We start from the raw sequence: 21,022 nt of genomic DNA on the forward strand, positions 1-21,022 counted from the left end.
GAACTGAACAGCCGAATATATGCCTATAAGGCTGTTGTGTTCTGATCAAGAGACGTACGGCTGGGTCAGACATTGTGCTCTGTACTATGAAGGTTGGACTTATGAAACTGGACTTATGAGACTAATATCTGACAGACTGAGAAACATTAGCCCATTATGTTTAAAGCCTTAAGCATATGTAGGTGATAAACCTGTAATGGCAAAGGGGTTTTCTGCTTTGAACCATCTCAATTAATTAGAAGGATATCTTAATAATAATAATAATAATAATAAGTGTCGTACTGCTTGATCACCCAGTGAGAACATGGCCAGAACGGTTTAATTTCTTTCAGCGCCACCACAGGAGAAACTAAACATTAGTGAAGAAGGAAAAAATACAGGGCACTACTTCCAACTATGAAATCTGTCAGTATTCACATAAAGCGGTTACCTACCGCATTCTAGTATGACCAGCGAGACACAGCTGAGGAAAAATCTACTACAGCTACGTGGTGCTCCCTCCAAAAGTTAGACAAGAAATCCAATAAGTAAGTATGGAGAAAACAGAGTTGGTATTCACCGATTTTTGCTGTATAGAAAAAAGCAGGCATTTATTCGTGCGCTGAAGTTACATATTGTGGCAAGCAGGGAGGGGGAGAGACAGGACAGCACGTTAGACGACGGCCGTTTCGCACACTATGGAAGTGCTTCTACGGGTCTATCGACTCGTTAGACCCATAGAAGCACTTCCATAGTGTGCGAAACGGCCGTCGTCTAACGTGCTGTCCTGTCTCTCCCTGTAACTTCAGCGCACGAATAAATGCCTGCTTTTTTCTACACAGCAAAAATCGGTGAGTGCCTACTCTGTTTTCTCCATACTTACTTAGAGAAACTAAACATTACACATTGCCCCTTCTAAACACCAAGTTATTCGTGTTATACAAGACATGACAGGTCCTCCGAAGCAAGTGCGAACATATCATTGGTGCAACCTGTGTAGCCGCACAGGAGCCCAAGAGATAAAGGGGCCCATTTCTACCTCCAAAGCAGGTGAAATAGTGTATTTTAATGAGCTGTTGGAATGAAAAGAGTCCCTATACTGTTATTGCACAGGGGCCCTTTTCTCTCTGTGTCCGCCAATGCTCCAGAGGAAGAGATCCACCATGCAAACACTTGCCACTTTGCCCATGAGATATGGGACCTGAACACAGCACCCTATCTAGTACCTTGAAAATTCCTTTTAGAATACTTAAGTATGTGTTTAAATGAATGTGATACTACATATTTCATAGTTTCATAGTTTTTAAGGTTGAAGGGAGACTCTAAGTCCATCTAGTTCAACCCGTAGCCTAACATGTTGATCCAGAGGAAGGCAAAAAAACCCCAATGTGTCAAATAAGCTCCAATGGGGAAAAAAATTCCTTCCTGACTCCACATACGCCAATCAGACTAGTTCCCTGGATCAACACCCTGTCATAAAATCTATATGATAGCTATAAAACTGAGCTATAAAACTGAGTTTCAGAATTTTCAATTAAAAGCACCTCTACACAACTTTATTTTACTAAGAACTTTTAGTAGTATTGTTTATTGGCCCTGTAGTTATTTATTGGTGTAGATCAGTGTTTCCCAAACTCCAGTCCTCACGGCCCCCAACAAGTCATGTTTTCAGGATTTCCTTACTATTGAACAGGTGATGACATCATTATCAAGGCATCACCTGTGCTATATTAAGGAAATCCTGAAAACATGACCTGTTGGGGGTCGTGAGGACTGACCTGTTGGGGAACAGAAGCCCTGTAGTGTCTTGATTATGAAATTAATGTAATATCTTTACATTATGATTGCCTGGTTAATATTACTTTACAATATATGAATAGTAGCTCTTCATGTATTTGAAAAGTACTATGAGTTTTTCCACTCTTTGGTTGGAATGAGATCACATGTCTCTCAATTAATAATTTCAATGTAACATAAATAAGAATAGTATCTGTGACTGATAACATTCAGTATAATTATAGGAGAAATCTAAAGAACTAATGATGATAAATATTGGACCAGCCTTGTATTTGCATGGCTTTGCTATTTGTTTTCTAGTTCCATGACAAGATTGAGCCAACACTAGAAAGCCTACAGCGGATAGCTGAGCGCCTGAGGCAGCCGCCTTCAATCTCAGCTGAGTGTGAGAAGATCAGAGAACAGATAAGCGACAATAAAAACGTTTCTGTCGAGCTTGAAAAGCTTCAGCCTGTCTATGAAACACTCAAGATGCGGGGAGAGGAAATGATTGCTCGCTCAGAAGGTGCTGATAAGGACATCTCAGCCAAAGGTAATCCATTGTAAAAGACAGGAACCATCCTTATCATTCCACAAATGGGAAACAGAACAGTCTTTTGCGTTCTTATCATCAGAAAAGTTATATTTCATGACTCTCTTTGAAATATCTTTATGAAATGTTATTTGGCGAGATAAAGCTGGTGCTGTGATTTTAGTTGTTAGAATTTATGAGTCATTAAGGCCTAATTGTGCTTTTATTTTCATCCACAGTAATATATAAACTATGAACAAGTCTGATTTCATTAAAAGTGAATCTGATTGTAGACAAAACTGATTATAAATTATGTTTTCTTCTCCAGCTGTTCAAGATAAGCTTGACCAAATGGTCTTCATCTGGGAGGACATCCAGGCCCTGACAGAAGAAAGGGAGGCTCAGTTGTTGGATGTGATGGAGCTGGCAGAGAAATTTTGGTGTGATCATATTGCATTATTAGCCACCATAAAAGACACCCAAGAATTTATCCGTGAACTTGATGAACCTGGAGTTGATCCCTCTGTTGTGAAACAACAACAGGAGGCAGCAGAGGTGAGGAGACTAAGAAAACCTTGTAAACAAATGGCTACACACAGTCTAAGAGGAGTGCAGTCTTAATTCATAGTGGTAAGGTGTCTGAGAAAACCCCAGAGAAGAATGGTGATACTGTCACAATCAGAGCAGTGTGGTCATAATTTAGAAAGGGTGAGGAGACTGGGAAAACATCAGAAAAGAAAGATAATACACAGTCAGTACACCTTAGAGCACAATGGCTATAGAGTCACAATAAGAGGAGCGTGTTGTAGTTCACAGTGGTGAGGTGACTGAGAAAAACCTCAGAGAAAAATGGTGATACATGGCCACAATATGACAATTCCAGTAGTAATTCATACCTGTAGGGTGACTGTATTACCATTGTTTTCAGAGTTTTTCTCAGACAGAGTAAGTGGAGTGCAGTTGTTATTCATAGAAGTGTCTAAGAAAACATCAGAGATGAACGGTGATACCCTATCCCAGTAAGAGGAATGCAGTCATAACTCATAAAGAGGAGGAGCCTGAGGAAACGTCAGAGAATGGTGATATCCTATTCCAGTAAGAGGAGTGCAGTCGTAACTCATAGAGTTGAAGAGTCTAAGGAAACATGAGAAAAGAATGGTGATATCCTATCCCAGTAAGAGGAGTGCAGTCATAACTGATAGAGGTGAGGAATCTGAGAAAATGTCAGAAGAACGGTGATACCCTATCTCAGTAAGAAGAGTGCAGTCATAACTCATAGAGTTGAGGAGTCTGAGAAAACGTCAGAGAAGAACAGTGATGCACTGTCACAATCAGAGGAGTGTGTTGTAATAGGTAGAGGTGAGGTTACTGAGAAAACCTCAGAAAAAGACCATACAGTCAGTACACTTAGAAAACCTTAGAGAGCAATGGCTATACAGTCACAATAAGGCTGGGGCCAGACTGGGATTAATGCGATCCTCGTATGACACTCGGCTCACGCTGGCAGTACAGCAGAACCGAGTGTCATGCGAGTGTGCTTGCGACTGAGCTCCAACCGTGCGAGCGGACCTCAGCTGCAGGGAGCGAGCCGGCCCTGAGGAGGGGCGGGCCAGCACGGAGGAGGGGAGGGAGGGATTTATTGTCTATTGTCTGCACTGCATTGTCTATTGTCTGCACTCGCGGTACACCGGTGTACCGCGAGTGCAGTGAGATTTTTCTTTCACCCCATTGACTTGAATGGGTGCGAGAGAAACAATGATCGCATTACAATCGCAGCATGCTGTGATTGTTTTCTCAGTCCGACTAGGGCTGAGAAAATAATTGCTCATGTGTGCTGACACACAGGCTAATATTGGTCAGAGTGGAATGCAATGTTTTATCGAACTCCACTCGCACCGTTTTTCTCGCCGTGTGTCTTAGGCCTAAGAGGATAAGAAATCTCCAGAAAAGAATGGCAATACAGCCAGAATAAGGAATGCAGTTGTAATTCATAGCAATCCATTTAAATTATATGATCACTGAGCTAAGCCAAGGACTGATATGTAGGCCAGTTTTAGGGTAAGAGAGATAATTTTACATGTGAAGATTTGCATGCATCTTTTGTATGGTATTATGACATTTATTATCATTATTTATCTTTTAGGCAATTAAAGAAGAGATTGATGGGCTGCAAGAAGAGCTGGATGTGGTCACATCCCTAGGGTCAGATCTGATAACTGCTTGCGGTGAACCTGATAAACCTGTTGTGAATAAAAATATAGATGAAGTAAGCACTGATTCATATATGGAGGAAGACTGATACAGATAATATAGATTGATAAGGGTATACTATAGCCTGCCCTGGAGGGAGGAGGTCCGTGTACCAACAGGTTGTGTCCCCAGCAGCATGTCTATGGTTCTGTATGCCACAGTAACATGTTTGCTTCTACTGAATGTAATTATATCTATATTACATATATGTTTTAATATATTCTCATATAATGTATTTATTTCCAGCTAAACTCTGCATGGGAAATGTTGAATAAAACTTGGAAAGATCGAGTGCACAAACTGGATGACGCTATGCAGGCTGCTGTACAGTATCAGGATGGACTGCAGGTATTGTATAGTACATACATTTTACACTGCTATCAATTACTATTTTTTCTTTTACATTTAAGATTTTATTTTTGGATGTTGTAGAGAGAGAAAAATGTTAGAAGAGGAAATGAAAACGCCCTAGTTTAAAAAGTGTTAATTAGTGATGAGTGAGCACCCCCATATGTGGTACTCATAATGAGCAGTTGGATGCTCAGATGGACACATCTCGAGCACCCGAGTATAATGGAAGTCAATGGAGGACTCGAGTATTTCCCTTTGACTTCCATTATACTCGGATACTAAAGTAGCGCCCATCTGAACAACCAGTTGCTCATTATGAGTGCCGAGCATGGTAGTGCTCGCTTCTCACTAGTATTAATATTACTTCTGATGTATGTATCATTCAAGTGTTTCATCAAAATATTACATAATGCTAACAGAAAAAAATTGTTCCATAAAGGGTTTAATAATATTTGAAATATCTTGCTATTTGATGAGCCTTGATTTATAATCTATTTTATACCCAGAGCTATGGGCACTTTGTTACTTTTGTACAGCATGCACTTCAAATGGCTGTCTGCTGATTGATGGTAGCTATCTCGGCAGTCCCTACTATGGTCTGAGTGCTCCTGTGTTCTCTATGAGAGAGCCACTGCCAGCGCTCTTTGGCGGTAGCTTATCTCATGCAGAACAAAAGAATCCGCAGACTTAAATGATTTGTCCGGGGCTCCCATATATATATATATATATATATATATATATATATATATATAACTGTTGGCCGCCCTTGGCTGGATCAGCTGATATTAGTCTGATGTATATGGGGGAGGCTTTACAGTTGACATGAGTGCTGTATATTGTTGTAAATCCTGTGAAGTTATTTTATTTCGGCAGAATACTGTACAATCTCTTTTGTCATTTCTCAGGATAGAAATAAGAGAGAACTAGGTCTGTTAAGACACTGAACAAGCAGGAGAGGCAGAGACAAATGATTTGCAATACAAGATCATATATAGAGTAAGGCGGGCTTTACACGTTGCGACATCACTAGCATCGGCTAGCGCGATAGTACCTGCCCCCGTCGCACATGCGATATGTGTTGATTGCTGCCGGAGCAAACATTATCGCTACGGAAGCTTCACATGCACATACCTGTTCGGCGACGTCGCTGTGACTGCCGAACTATCCCTCCTTCAAGGGGGAGGTGCGTTCGGCGTCACAGCGACGTCACCGCAACGTCACTAATCGGCCAGCCAATAGAAGCGGAGGGGCGGAGATGAGCGGGACATAACATCCCACCCACCTTCTCCCTTCCGCATTGCCGTCGGGACGCAGGTAAGGAGATGTTTGTCGCTCCTACGGGTTTACACACAGCGATGTGTGGTGCTGCAGGAACGACAGACAACATCGTACCTGCGGTCAAACCGACATTTTGGAAATGAACGACGCTACACAGATCACCGATTTTCGACGCTTTTGAGATCATTTATTGTCGCACCTAGGATTTACTCGTTGCGATGTCGCTACTGGCGCCGGATGTGCATCACTAACGACGTGACCCCAACGATATTTCGGAAGCGATGTCGCAACGTGTAAAGCCCCCCTAATACATTTGTAAATGGAGATATAACTTTGTACATGTATTCTGTTGTAACTGGTGAACCAAAATTTTAAGAACAAGGATGTGGTCTGTTGTCTGGTGTAATTTATCAGATATAAAGGGTTTATGTGTAGCAGTCATCTGGACAGTCATGTATGTATATTATCAATATGTATCATGGAAGTTCTGAATTTTCCTTCATGTCTCTTAGGCACTCTTTGACTGGGTGGATATTGCCATGGCAAGAATTGAAGCAATGCCTCCAATAGGAACGGATCTTGAAACTGTAAAGCAACAGATAACTGAGCTTAAGGTACTGAAAAACTTGTGTTTTGTGCTAATCCCATCAGTATTTTTTTCATGATTTGTTCTCTCTACAGATGTCAGTGAACCATATGCCTTCATCTCAGCATCTTGTTTGATGAACTACATTTTTTTATTTTTGCTGTAGCAATTCAAGACTGAAGCATATCAACAGCAAATAGAGCTGGAAAGATTGAATCACCAGAAAGAGTTGTTGGAGAAGAAGGCAACAGATGAGAATGATAAGCTAGCTGTGGAAGACTCCTTCAAAGAGCTCAAATATTTCTGGCAATCTCTAGAGGATAAGATTATCAACAGACAGGTAACATGGAAATGGTGTTTGCTGAGTGATCGAGACAAGAATTCATCATGGTGCAATACGTGATGTCTATGCTGGGCTTTTAGGAAGGTAGTATTAGGTGCCGTGTGGTATGGATATATAGTGGCCTGTTTAAAATGCGGCATACAGGTTTATAGCACACAAGATAGGAATGCAGCATGCAGGTCACTGGTGAGACCCTCCTGCCTGTCTTTAATGGATTGATGGAGATCATATGAATCTTGTAACAATACATACTTTCTGGATCAGATCAATAGCATACCATACCTTAGTGCAAAAAATACTAACACTGCTGCTCCTTGGAAAAGGTACTTTATGAACCTTTGAACCAAAAGGAAAGCAGACCTCCCAGAATCAAACCTCAGATCACGAAAATGGAGCTTTAGTCAAAATTGCCCATTGCTGCTCCATTCAAAGCCTCTGGGACTGAGGAAGATAGCTGAGCACTGTACTCTCCAGGCTTCCTTCAGTCCCATAAACTGAGTGGAGAGTCAGCACCATATGAACTCCATCAAAGTAAGTGATATGGGACCTCTGTTCTAATAATTGGAAGGGATCAAAGCAGTGGAACCACCAGTGAATAGATAACAGATGACTGATTTCTGTATATTATGCATAATTTCTTAAGGTTGAAAAAAGACACAAGTCCATCGAGTTCAACCTGTAATACTAATGTATAGATCCAGAGGAAGTCAGAACCCTATGAGGCAGATCCTAAGTTGCTCATCTTAGGCAGCATCTAAAGAGATACTTTGTTAGTTTGAGTACAAATATATATTTCTTTATAATTTTCACAGCATAAATTGGAAGGTGCCCTTTTAGCTTTAGGACCATTCCAAAATGCCTTGGATGAGCTACTAACATGGATGACTCATACAGAGGGATTGCTAAATGACCAGAAAGCCATTGGTGGAGACCCAAAGACCATCGAGATTGAACTTGCCAAGCACCATGTAAGTAGCACTATGGCATATCACATATGTTGTGATTTCCTATTGATATGTATGATGACATCGCTGTCACTTAAAAATCTTCATCTTAATGATCCCATATTACGTGGTCTAATATCTACAGTACAAAAACTTTAAACTAAAAAGGATGAAAAAATGCTGATAGTCATTTGTAATTAATAAAGGTGCTCCAAAACGATGTACTGGCTCACAAGTCCAGTGTAGAAACGGTGCAAAAGGCTGGGAATGACCTGATAGCATCCAGTGCTGGTGAAGAAGCCAGCAGTCTGCAAAGCAGGTTAGAAGCTCTGGGCCAACGCTGGCAAAATGTCCTGGATAAAACAGAACAGAGGAGGAAACAGCTGGATAGCGCATTATTTCAGGTGAGTTTTGTTGTCCTTCCCTGTAGAAAACAATATGGAGATATTCAATTGTTTTGTTTATATATATATATATATATATATATGTGTGTGTGTGCTTTAACCTCCATATCATGGTACCACACTATGTTTTGGCCACACATTACAAGTCATTTTTATTGAAGACTGGTTGTATGTGCATAGATTGGCCTATCTCCAGTTACTGAGTTTATGACTATATGTAAGTGTTTTCTGTGTACTTATTAAACATATGTGGCATGATTCCCTCATGGGATTGCCGTCGTCTCAGCTGGATGGGTGCATTAGGTGCTTTAAGGCACTGTTCACACCAGGCAGGTTTACTACTGGCCACCACCAGTTTTATTGGTTCCGTAAAATACAAAACAAAGTACAAAAGGATGCAAAATAAATTCTAGGCTGGCCACTAAATAAACTGACTGCACAGCTTGGCCTAGTGCGCAGCTCCTAGTCAAACAATTGCTTTACGCCCAGCAGACTTCGCAGGGGCAGAGAGAGAGAGCTCTTGTGGACCCTCTGCTTTTTCATACCATACCTGAGCATTGCAGGTGATTAGCTACGGGCATCATCAACACCTACAGTGGCTCAGTGGAGAAGGTAAAAATTATAGGGCCCAATTCATGAAAGCTTTTATCCCAGAATTCTGGCATAAAAAATGCTTTGAAAAGTCATAACTCGAAGCTGCACTAAAATGTTGCGACTTTTCACATTCTCACGCCATTTTGGCCTAGCTGTCCTGACAATGTAGGCAGGGTTGGGCTGGGGGCATGGTGATAGCCACTCATCAAGTTTATGACAAGTGGAGGCGTTTGCTCCGCCACAAATCTTACACCAGCATGGCACGAATTTGTGGCAAGGCGCACACAGAGGAGCAACCTGCATGTTTGATTCGCATACATCTTTTCCTGAATCAGAACCTTCTGACTCCAGATTACCACCTCGTAAGGTCCAGTCTTGATGAATTGGGAAACCAGTTTTCTATTACCTGGGGTATTTTCACAGTACTAGACAAGAATTGAGGGGAAATGTACACACCATCATACTCTTTTGCCCTGGTCCTGTTACACATCATTGATATTTCTGCTATTATTTCCTTATAAAGAGATAAAAAAAAACTTGTATGTTGTAATAAATAGCCTTATATTAAACTCTGGCTGTCCATTTTCTGGAGCACGTTGTATTTATAGATCAGTAGATGTCTCTTTGGTTGTGTTTGCCAAACAGTGTCCCCAAACACAAAAAAGAGCCATATATTCTAGTGTTGCGGAAATCCACGTCAGAGAATAGTTGAGTAAGCATAAAGGCACTGCACAGCATTATATTGCTGACATTTGTTTAACACTTATCTGTGCTGTGAAATTTAGGCTCAAGGTTTCCACAATGAAATTGAAGAGATGCATCAATGGCTGTCAGACACTGAACGTCACTTGCTGGCTTCCAAACCTGTCGGAGGATTACCAGAGACGGCGAAAGAGCAGCTTGATACTCATCTGGTAAAAATCTGCAATCTAACAAAGTTGTCTAACATGCCCCTGATATGTTTATACATTTCTGCTATTTAAATACTGTCGTATATAAACCTGACATAATGATACATTGAGAGAAATGGGCTATAATCGATGCTATATGGTGTCACGCAATGATTTATTTTGTTTAGCTCATGAATTAAAGTAAAGCACACTCGCCAAAATGAGAAAATATGTTGCGAAAGAGAACTGAGATTTATAAGGCTGCTTATATGTTACTGGTGTAATTAACCCTCTAATTTCTCAAGTTGTCCATGGTAATTACATTTAGACAGCTTCTACTCGTAGTTTTTTTCAGGCACGTGTAGCTAATTGAGGTTTATTTTGCCAGAGATGGGAGTTACACATAGTAAAGTTCTCCAAGCCGTTGTAAACAATAGAAGAGATGGAAGTTTATTTATTTCAGGAGGCCCTCATTTCTTGCTTTGTTCTACCAACTTCTGACATATTGAAACTTTGTATATAGTCATACAAAGGCTTGTTCAAATCAGACAAACTTTTTAAACTATGGCTGTACCTTTTTCTATGTTATATAGTTAGAATGGTTGTTATTTTTTTGTTTTAGGATCTCTGCGCTACCTTTGAGGACAAAGAGCATGTTTACAACAGTATAATGCATAAAAGCCAGCAAATGATGCAAAGATGCCTTGATGAGCCGGAGGCAAATATGGATCAAGATATTAATAACTTGAAGGACAAATGGGAGTCAGTTGAGACAAAACTCAGTGAGAGGAAAGTAAGTGTTCATGCAGGGTCACAGATTATTTTAATCCTCAGCAATGCTGAGAACAGATGTAATGGTCCCTGATGCATAAACTGACTCTGACGTTAAAGACCTGATACCACATAATATAAGGTAGCCTTAATTATTAATGGAAGAGACAGACATCTTACTTGCATGTAGTGTTTATTAGTAACAAGAATATTCCTCACATGGAAGGTTCACATTTTAACCCCATCACGACCCTTGACGGATCTATCCGTCATGGAGCGTATGAGGTTAATCCCCGCCCCCTGCCGTGGGCAAGTTGCGGTGACCGGCGCACATATCAGCTGTTTTCAACAGCAGACATGTGTGCCTGCATGTTCCGAGTGGAATCGCATTCCACCCGCAACATTTAACCCCTTACATCTCGCTGCCAAAGTCTGGCAGCGAGATGTATATGCGCGTGGCTATTACTTTTACTTACCGCTGGCCCCACCGGAAGTCACGTGCATGATCACGTGAATTTCGATGGTTGCCATGGTTGCACGGGGGTCATGTGATGACGCCTGTAGCTAACATGAGTCACTTCCTCTCAGTGCCAGCATAATGCCAGCATGGAGAGTAAAACAGCGTATCTGCAGTTCTCAGCTCTGTAGCTGAGATCTACAGATAGGGCAGAGCGATCGGATTGCTGTTCGCTATAGCCTCCTAGGGGGACAAGTAAAATAATAAAAAAAAAGTTTTAAAAAAAACCCCTAAAAGTTTAAATCACTCCCCTTTCGTTCACCCCATTAAAAATTAAAGGGTTAAAAAAATAAAAAATATACACATATTTGGTATCGCCGCGTTCAGAAACGCCTGATGTATCAAAATATAAAATCAATTAATTTGATCAGTAAACGGCGTAGCAGCAAAAAAATTCCAAATGCCAAAATCACGTTTTTTGTTGCTGCAAGTTTTGCACAAAATGCAATGACAGGTGATCAAAACGTAGCATCTGCGCAAAGATGGTACAGGTAAAAACGTCAGCTCGAGACGTTAAAAATAAGCAGTCACTGAGCCATAGATCCAGAAAAATGAGAACGCTACGGGTTTTGGAAAATTGCGCAAAACATGCGCCACTTTTATTGGACAAACTTGTGAATTTTTTTAACCTTTTAGATACAAGTAAACCTATACATCTTTGGTGTCTACAAACTCACACCGACCTCAGGCATCACAATGATACATCAGTTTTACCATATAGTGAACATGATGAATAAAATATCCCAAAAACTATTGTGCGATCACACTTTTTTTGCAGTTTTTCCACACTTGGAGTTATTTTGCTGTTTTTCAGTACACTATATGGTAAAACTTATGGTTTCATTTAAAAGTACAACTTGTCCCGCAAAAATCAAGCCCACATATGGCAAGATTGACAGAAAAATAAAAAAGTTATGGCTCTCGGAAGAAGGGGAGCAAAAAAATAAAACCGCAAGAACGGAAAATCGCCCGGGGCCTGAAGGGGTTAAAAATGCTATTCAGAAGTCAGTTCAGAGGCGGCAACTAGATCATTGTATGCGATGGAAGGCCTAGCATATGATGAGAGTTTGGAAAAGTTGGGGTTGTTTATAAAAAAGGTGTCACAGAGGAAATATCATTTATATGCAGAAAAAATACATGCGCCTTTCTTCCACCCTACTAAAGGCGGGTGGAAGAAAGGTGATTCCGGCAGCTAAATAGGAAAGGGTTCTTTACAGTTAGAGCAGCTAGACTGTGGAATGCTCTACCACAAGAATTTGTAATTACAGACACTATAACAGCTTTTAAAATAGGACTGTATGATTTCCTCAATACACATCACATTGTGGGTTAAAGATGATTTAGTGACAAAAAATATATAGTTAATGGAATGTTAAACTTGATGGACCTATGTCGTTTTCAACCAATGTAACTATATAAACTCCTGAAGTAATTTTCAAAAAGGAAGAAACAAAATCCCCAAACCAGTTAGGGAGTATGAAGGATAAAAAGTAAACTTAAGCCACAGGTAATATATGGCCAGTAATATATATCCAGCAAAAAAATTAAAAACTCTTACACATAAAACCAATATAGACAACCATCTAAGTTACCTTAATCAGAAAAGACTCTGTGTGCATGGAGGATATTATAGTTTTAGTGAATAGATGAGATCATGTTTCACATGTTAGCCTGTACGTACTAGTGTTTCCAATAGGAAAATCCACTTGCTTTCACGATTGAGTGTCACACTTATTAAAGGTTTATGCATGTGTCCTCTTGATGTAAAATTCTGTATGTTCCCTAGTATAAAAATACAAAGGTAGACAGAGGGAACAGCTGCATTTCATTTAGGAACATGTATAGAACATTTTCTTGTTGAGATTAAGAAATATCTCAGCTTGTTGATTTTGTTTTAATTCATGAAGTGCTTATTGACATATTCGCTTGTAGTCTTTGGTATTACTTACAATTAAAGCACTACTCCAGTGTTTTTTTTTTTTTTAATCCAGTGCTTGAGTGTTGCTTTAAATCTAAGTCACCTGCCCCTGTTCTTATAATCACCATCGGGCATCTTTTTCTTATTTTGTTGTCACTCTGATCCCGCGGCGCCATCTTGTGACCATAACTTCTGACTGGCCGGAAGTCAGAAATTACGTCACACGATCCCAATGCAACTCTATGAGAAACAGAACAAGGCTGCTATAGACTTGTATTAAGTTGCCACCTCTGGCTTGGCTTGCTCCATAAAACATTGGAGTAGCTGACAGGTCACAAACTGCAGAAGACCGACTGAAGCGGCATGGATAGATGATAGATTCTGCAGGGGCAGGTAACTGAGAGACATTTAAAGCACCACTCCAGCACTGAAATAATATACAAAAACGCTGGACTGCTGCTTTAAATACTGGAGGAATGTTAGCAGTGCATCCCTATTACTAAATTGACTTCTTTTTAAGGGCAATAGAGATATAGTTTTTTGCTCATTTTGTGATTTATTTTTAGGTAAAATTAGAAGAAGCGCTCAGTTTGGCGACAGGTTTTCACAATTCTCTCCAAGACTTCATAAACTGGTTAACTCAGGCTGAACAGACCCTCACAATAGCTTCCCCACCAAGTCTTATTTTGGACACAGTATTATTTCAAATTGATGAACATAAGGTATGTAGACAATTCTTTTATTATATATATGTGTGTGTGTATGATATATGTAACAGTATGTATTAAAGAAAAACTATGCAAACAACACTATATATAAATTTCTCTGTGTTATTGTGTTATATTCTAGGTGTTTGTTACTGAAGTAAACTCACATCGAGATCAGATTATGGAGCTGGATAAAACAGGCACCCATATAAAATATTTCAGCCAAAAACAAGATGTGGTATTAATTAAGAATTTACTGATCAGTGTACAAAACCGGTGGGAAAATGTGGTACAGCGTTCACTGGAAAGAGGTCGGGCTTTAGATGATGCTCGTAAGCGGTCTAAACAGGTACAGAGCTTAGATGCATTAGTGAGGTTGTATTGTATCTTTGGTGTCTTACCAGGTACTCCTTAATTCTTAATATCTTCTTATCATCCTCAGTTCCATGATGCTTTTACTAAACTTATGGAGTGGCTTGAAGAATCTGAAACGTGTTTAGACTCAGAACTTGAGATTGCAAATGATCCAGACAAGCTTAAGACACAGCTGACACAGCATAAGGTCAGTGATTGCTTACAAAAAATGTCAAATGTTATATAATTGAAAGAGTTGAAAAAAAAAAAAAACATCAAGTACAACACTTAGGCGGGCTTTGCACGTTGCGACATCGCAAGCCGATGCTGCGATGTCGCACGCGATAGTCCCCGCCCCCGTCGCAGGTACGATATCGTGTGATAGCTGGTGTAGTGAAAATTATCGCTACGCCAGCTTCACATGCACTCACCTGCCCTGCGACCGTCGCTCTGGCCGGCGACCCGCCTCCTTCCTAAGGGGGCGGGTCGTGCGGCGTCATAGCGACGTCACACAGCAGGCGGCCAATAGCGGCAGAGGGGCGGAGATGAGCAGGATGTAAACATCCCGCCCACCTCCTTCCTTCCGCATAGCCACCGGCGGCAGGTAAGGAGATGTTCCTCGCTCCTGCGACTTCACACACAGCGATGTGTGCTGCCGCAGGAACGAGGAACAACATCGTACCTGTCACGGCACCGGCATTATGGAAATATCGGTGAATGCAACGATGATACGATAATGACGGTTTTGCGCTCGTTCATCGTATCATCTAGCATTTACACAGTACAATGTCGAAAGTGACGCCGGATGTGCGTCACTTTCGATTTGACCCCACCGACATCGCACGTGCGATGTTGCAACGTGCAAAGCCGCCCTTAGTCGTACGGTGCATATATAAAGGTAAGCAAAAATCCCTATGAAGTTAAAGCCAACTTCCCAATGTTAGGGTGCAAAAAATATTGGAATCCATTTATGTAAGTCATAATCAACTGTTGGATCAACATCTCATCTCTAGATGTTTGATATTCGTTACTTGTAAAATTACATTTTTTATGAAGGGCATCCAGGGCATCCTTGAATATGTTCAGCATATCAACTATCACAACATTCTAAGAGAAAGTACCATAGTCTCACTACTCTTTACAGTAGAAAATACCAACTGTGATGATGGTGAAAACTTTTTTTCTGTAAATATAATGGTTAGTCCCTTGTTATCATTGCAGTCATATGTATAAACACTTCATTTGAATAATCTCTATATTGATCACTCATATATTAAACATTGTATTTAAATTGCCCTTAAACCTCAATAATCATACATGCCTTTAATAATATTTCTTGGTGTTACAGTCTACACATTACTGTTGATGGGTGGACTTGCAGATACCCAGATCGGGGGGTCCAACCGGGTTAAATAAAAGCTGGTTCAAGCCCAGAATTGATCCCAGATATCTGGCCAGATGCCAGTCCCCATGCAAATTTATGGGGACCAGAATCCAGAACTTTAAAATGGTGGTAGAAAAGATAGGGGGATTGGAGCAGGGGCGTTATACTTACCGATTCTCCGCACGGCTCTATCGCTGCTTCCAGGGCCACTCATTATTCTTCATACATATTTACTGCTTACCCCACCCACCGGAAGTCCCCGCTCCTCTGATTGGTTTCAGTCAGATGTGCCCCCAGCCTTTATGACAGCGTGTCTGACTGCAACCAATCAGAGGCGCTGTGTGTGCATCTCCATTGGTGTAAAAATAAATAAATAAGTTGGTGTATGGTCCCACGTATTATGATACCTAGCACAGATAAAGCATACGGCTATAGGCTACAGCCTCCAGCCATGTGCTTATCTTGGCTGTGTATCAAAATAAGAGTTTGCATGTGGCTTTTTAATTTTAAAAAACGGTGCACAGTCCCCCTCAAGTTTGGGGTTGCTATTTCAGGCTGGGGAGACCCATAATAATTGCCTAAAAATAACAGCCGCACAGGATTGTCGCATCCATTGGATGCGAGAATCCTTGAACTTGTTCATCTCGATTGCAGTGGTGCGGTGGCAATTGGGGTCATATGGAGTTAATAACAGCTCACAGCTGCTGCTAAGCTATATTAGTAATGCGAGGCATCTATGGGACCCCCCCATTACTAATCTGCAAGTGAAAAGAACTAAACACAAACATCGAAAAATTCCATTATTTGAAATAAAATACAAAAAAAACACCCTCTTTCACCCCTTTATTAACCACAAAAATACCCAGGTCTGACATAATCCACATGAGGTCCCATGATGATCCCAGCTCTGCTACATCTGAAGTGACAGCACACAGTCATAGAACATGACCGCTCATTGGGAGCTTCAGACAGAGAATGAGCCACGCAGAGAGTGATGTCACTTGGATTATTTGCAGACACAGCTGGAGGTTCCCACGGTCCTCCACTTGTGATTGCAGGTAACCTCTCCTGAGGTTATTGAGTTCAATGAGGTAATATTTTTACTCCAAACTGCACAAACATTGTACGACTTTTAAACCTTTGTCCACCAGAATTCTATCATTAACCCCTTCACGACCATGGACAGATATATCCGTCATGGAGCGTTTCCCGTTAAGCCCCGCCCCCTGCCGCGGGCAGGCGGCGGCGGTCGGCACACATATCAGCTGTTTTCAACAGCTGACATGTGTGCCTGCTAGCCGCGGGTGGAATCGCTTCCACCCGCGGCCATTAACCCCTTAAATCTTGCTGCCAAAGTCTGGCAGCAAGACCTATATGCGCGCGGCTATGTTTTTTACTTACCGCCGCCCCCACCGGAAATCACGTGCGTGATCACGTGACTATCGGTGGTTGCCATCGTAGCACAGGGTCGTGTGATGACTCCTGCAGCTATGATGTTTCACTTTCGTTTTCCTTCGGCACGGAGCAGAGGGAGACAGAAAGTGACTGTATCTGCTGTTTACAGCTGTATAGCTGTGATCATCAGATAGATAAGAGCGATCGGATTGCTGATCGCTATAGCCCCCTAGGGGGACTAGTAAAATAAAAAAAAAAGTAAAAAAAAAAGTTTTAAAAAATAAAAAAAAACAAAAAAACTAAAAGTTCAAATCACCCCCCTTTCCCACCATTGAAAATTAAAGGGTTAAAAAATAAATAAATATACACATATTTGGTATCGCCGCGTTCAGAAATGTCCGATCTATCAAAATATAAAATCAATTAATCTGATTGGTAAACGGCGTAGTGGCAAAAAATTCCAAATGCCAAAATTACATTTTTTGGTCGCCGCAAGTTTTACGCAAAATGCAATAACAGGCGATCAAAACATAGCATCTGCGCAAAAATGCTACCATTAGAAACGTCAGCTCGAGACGCAAAAAATAAGTCGGCACTGAGCCATAGATCCCAAAAAATAAGAATGCTACGTGTTTCGGAAAATGGCGCAAAACGTGCGCCACTTTTATTGGACAAACTTGTGAATTTTTTTAACCTCTTAGATACAAGTAAACCTATACATGTTTGGTGTCAACAAACTCGCACCGACCTCAGGCATCATACCCACACATCAGTTTTACCATATAGTGAACACCGTGAATAAAACATCCCAAAAACTATTGTGCCATCACACTTTTTTTGCAATTTTTCCGCATTTGGAATTTTTTTGCTGTTTTCCAGTACACCATATGGTAAAACGTATGGTTTCATTTAAAAGTACAACTTGTCCCGCAAAAAACAAGCCCTCATGTGGCAAGATTGACGGAAAAATAAAAAGGTTACGGCTCTCGGAAGAAGGGGAGCAAAAAACAAAAACGCAAAAACGGAAAGTGCCCCGGGGCTGAAGGGGTTAAAGGGAATTTGTCAGCAGTTTTTGCTATGTAATCTGAGAGAACTATAATTACTGGGTTGTGGTTTGCTGTTTCAATACAATCAGTGTTTTATCAGCAGGAGATAATCACTACAAGACAACTGGCCTCATACTTGGTAGTCTAACGATGTCTTCAGCACTGATTAGCAGCTCTCTAGTGGATTACCACATGGTACAATGTTACAGTAAATTAAGTGTTAAAGAGAATCTGTCAGCAGGATTTTGGTAAGTAAAGTACAGACATGGCCATATTTCTCACTGTAACACTGATCAAAAAAAAATCAGATTTTTTATTTTTTTTTGTTTAATAAGCATTTGAAGTTTTCTTCTAATGATATTTCAGTGCACCAGGGTGGAACTGTGGGCAGCGTCTTTTCTTGGTGTTCTGGTCCCACCGTCTGCTTCCTAATTTGATTGATAGGGCGCTGATTTGTCACTGACCTGCCTTCTATTTCATATCTCGCGCTGGGAACAGTCATTGTAGTGGCATCTTTGGCGGCGTATGCCTGATCACCTTTAAAACATCATTGCTTTGAGTTCTCAATCTGCACATGCGTTGCTCACTGTGTGAAGACAACCATGTAGGGGGTTTGAAAAAGAGAAGAGATGCTTCGGAGAGCTTGCCAGTGATGGCAATCTGGGTATTACTAGTATAATAAGTGGGCAAGCATGTACAGATACTTATGAGAATTATGTTTTAGAGGCAACTGCGTATGCTCCATGGAAGGTGAATATTAGAAATCGTGTGTTGTTGCTCACCACGGTCATATGAAAAAAGCCAATCAACTGGTGTAACCAAAATGTGTGAAGACAAATAATAAAATATAACTTTTAATAATCACAGATTAAAATATTTTGCACACACAACATAAATGGTTGTAAAACCAACCAATAATTACAGCACAAGGAGCTGATGTTATGCAAAGCTCCCACTGTATACATAGAGGACAGTAACAGTAAGAGAACCTGGTCCCAAAGAATTCTCTCACTGTGTACACAAGTATGATTTACCCAAAATAACATCAATTGTATCCAACCGATGTCTGTAAGAGTGTACGCCAGAATGTGATAATCACAATCTTAAACACCTAAGGCCCCTTTCACACGTCAGTGATTCTGGTACGTTTGTGCTTTTTTTTTAAACGTACCAGAATCACTGACATACGCAGACCCATTATAATGAATGGGTTGCTCACACATCAGTGATTTTTCACTGCAGGTGTCTCCGTGCGGCGTACCTGCGTGTGCGTGATTGCCGCACGGAGACATGTCCATTTTTTTCTGGCATCACTGAAAAAACGTGCTTTTAAAATAAAAATCATTTTTACTCACCCGGCTCCAGCGATATCCTCTACAGCCCGTTCTGCCGGCTGCTTCTGAGCCGGCTCATTACTATCGCGCATATTCATTATGCACGACACAGCCGACCCGGAAGCAGCAGCTGCGGGGGTCAGCGCCGGCCGGATGCTGCACCGCGGGAGCGATCAGCACCATGGAGAGCGGGAGAGCGCACAGGTGAGTTAATCTCTAAGTGCAATCACAGGCCACGGAGAACGGAGCCCGGATTGCACTTAGACAACCCTCGTGTGCCGTGATTCACGGCACACGGAGGGACATGTGCGTGTTTTACACGCCAGTGAAAAACGTCAGTGTTTTTCACTGACGTGTGAAACGGGCCTAACAGTGTTGAGAAATGTCATCAAAACATGCATATGGTCATAAAACACTGAGGTAATAGAAATCAAAAAAATTAAAAAAAAAGATGTGTTGTCTTGTAGAGGGGGTGGGGGGCAAAACAACAGCCTCACAATACCTCTCAAAGGCAACAATCTGACCTTATACGCTCCTGGGCCTCCTGGCGTGTTTCGCAAATAGCTTACTCATTACGGGACACTGGCCAAGAAAGCGAAAGCTTCAGAATAGTACGGACCTCCACCATAGTATGTTTGGGCGTAACATAGCGCCATGTTGTGCCGGGACATACTATGGTACAGGTCCGTAACATCAGCTCCTTGTGCTGTAATTATTGGTTGGTTTTACAACCATTTATGTTGTGTGTGCAATATATTTTAATCCACGGAAGGTGCCATAATATTGTAGACCTGCTATTTTATCGGAGACCATAAGGACTGCTCCAGTGCGAGATTTTAAAGAGTAAGCAGGTCAGAGACAAATAAGTGCCCTACCAGTCAAATCAGGAGGCAGACAGAAGGACCAGATCAGGAGGGGAAGACCCTGCCCACAGTCCCACCCTGGTGCACTGATGTATCATTAGAAGAAAACTTCATACGCTGATTAAACAAAGATCACAAATCGGATTTCTTCACCACAGGTATCAATTTAATCAGTATTACAGCACCATTAAGGCCAAGTCTTTAGTTTCCAGAATCCTGTTGACAGGCTCTCTTTAAATTATTTGGAGTCCACTTTACCCAAAAGGAAATCTTATCAAATTTGTTGGAACCACTAAACCATGAGTGCTAAATTATAAACTGCGGATCCGATTTTTGTCTTCTTAGCCTTTGGTCACCATGTTGGCTGATGGATACTTCCAGAAAATGCAGATTTGTTTTGGCTTTATTGAAGACATCGCATTTTCCATTTTCACAAGGCTGTGCTACCTCTGATGAGCAGCCAATGCATTAAGTAATATGTATATTATATCACACCACTAAATGAAGTATAAGATTTCTTTGGCACTCCAAAGAACAAGCTAATAATGTAGTCTGTACTACCTCTCTGTACAAAACTAACATGGGTTTGGAAGGTAGACCTTATGAGCAAACGTTTCCATCAGAGCATTGTTTTGATGATGTATTGCAGTTTTGTACTGTAGTCTCCATCTTGATTTACATTTTTATTGTTCCAATCCTTTTGCTGCCAGAAGGATCTATCTCACATTTGCTGCCATAAAGCAGCTTGTCAAATGTCTGTGTTGTTCTTCTGTCTGTGGAACCGTGATGGAATTGTGGGAATAGCT

General features: G+C 41.1%; 1 protein-coding gene across 21 annotated transcripts in view; it reads left to right on the plus strand.

The window, feature by feature from the left end:
• DST (dystonin) overlaps nucleotides 1-21,022 on the plus strand; it is an 879,552-nt gene that overhangs the window by 794,408 nt on the left and 64,122 nt on the right. For all 21 annotated transcript variants that reach the window (XM_075340270.1, XM_075340271.1, XM_075340278.1 and 18 more), the window contains 13 exons: nucleotides 2,077-2,308; nucleotides 2,616-2,842; nucleotides 4,431-4,553; nucleotides 4,784-4,885; nucleotides 6,679-6,780; nucleotides 6,919-7,092; nucleotides 7,908-8,063; nucleotides 8,246-8,443; nucleotides 9,823-9,951; nucleotides 10,550-10,720; nucleotides 13,700-13,855; nucleotides 13,983-14,189; nucleotides 14,283-14,402. In XM_075340270.1, coding sequence (XP_075196385.1) covers nucleotides 2,077-2,308; nucleotides 2,616-2,842; nucleotides 4,431-4,553; nucleotides 4,784-4,885; nucleotides 6,679-6,780; nucleotides 6,919-7,092; nucleotides 7,908-8,063; nucleotides 8,246-8,443; nucleotides 9,823-9,951; nucleotides 10,550-10,720; nucleotides 13,700-13,855; nucleotides 13,983-14,189; nucleotides 14,283-14,402 — 2,097 coding nt within the window. The remainder of the gene's footprint in view (nucleotides 1-2,076; nucleotides 2,309-2,615; nucleotides 2,843-4,430; nucleotides 4,554-4,783; nucleotides 4,886-6,678; nucleotides 6,781-6,918; nucleotides 7,093-7,907; nucleotides 8,064-8,245; nucleotides 8,444-9,822; nucleotides 9,952-10,549; nucleotides 10,721-13,699; nucleotides 13,856-13,982; nucleotides 14,190-14,282; nucleotides 14,403-21,022) is intronic.

Source organism: Anomaloglossus baeobatrachus, chromosome 3 (assembly GCF_048569485.1).
Source record: "Anomaloglossus baeobatrachus isolate aAnoBae1 chromosome 3, aAnoBae1.hap1, whole genome shotgun sequence".
NCBI lineage: Eukaryota > Metazoa > Chordata > Amphibia > Anura > Aromobatidae > Anomaloglossus > Anomaloglossus baeobatrachus.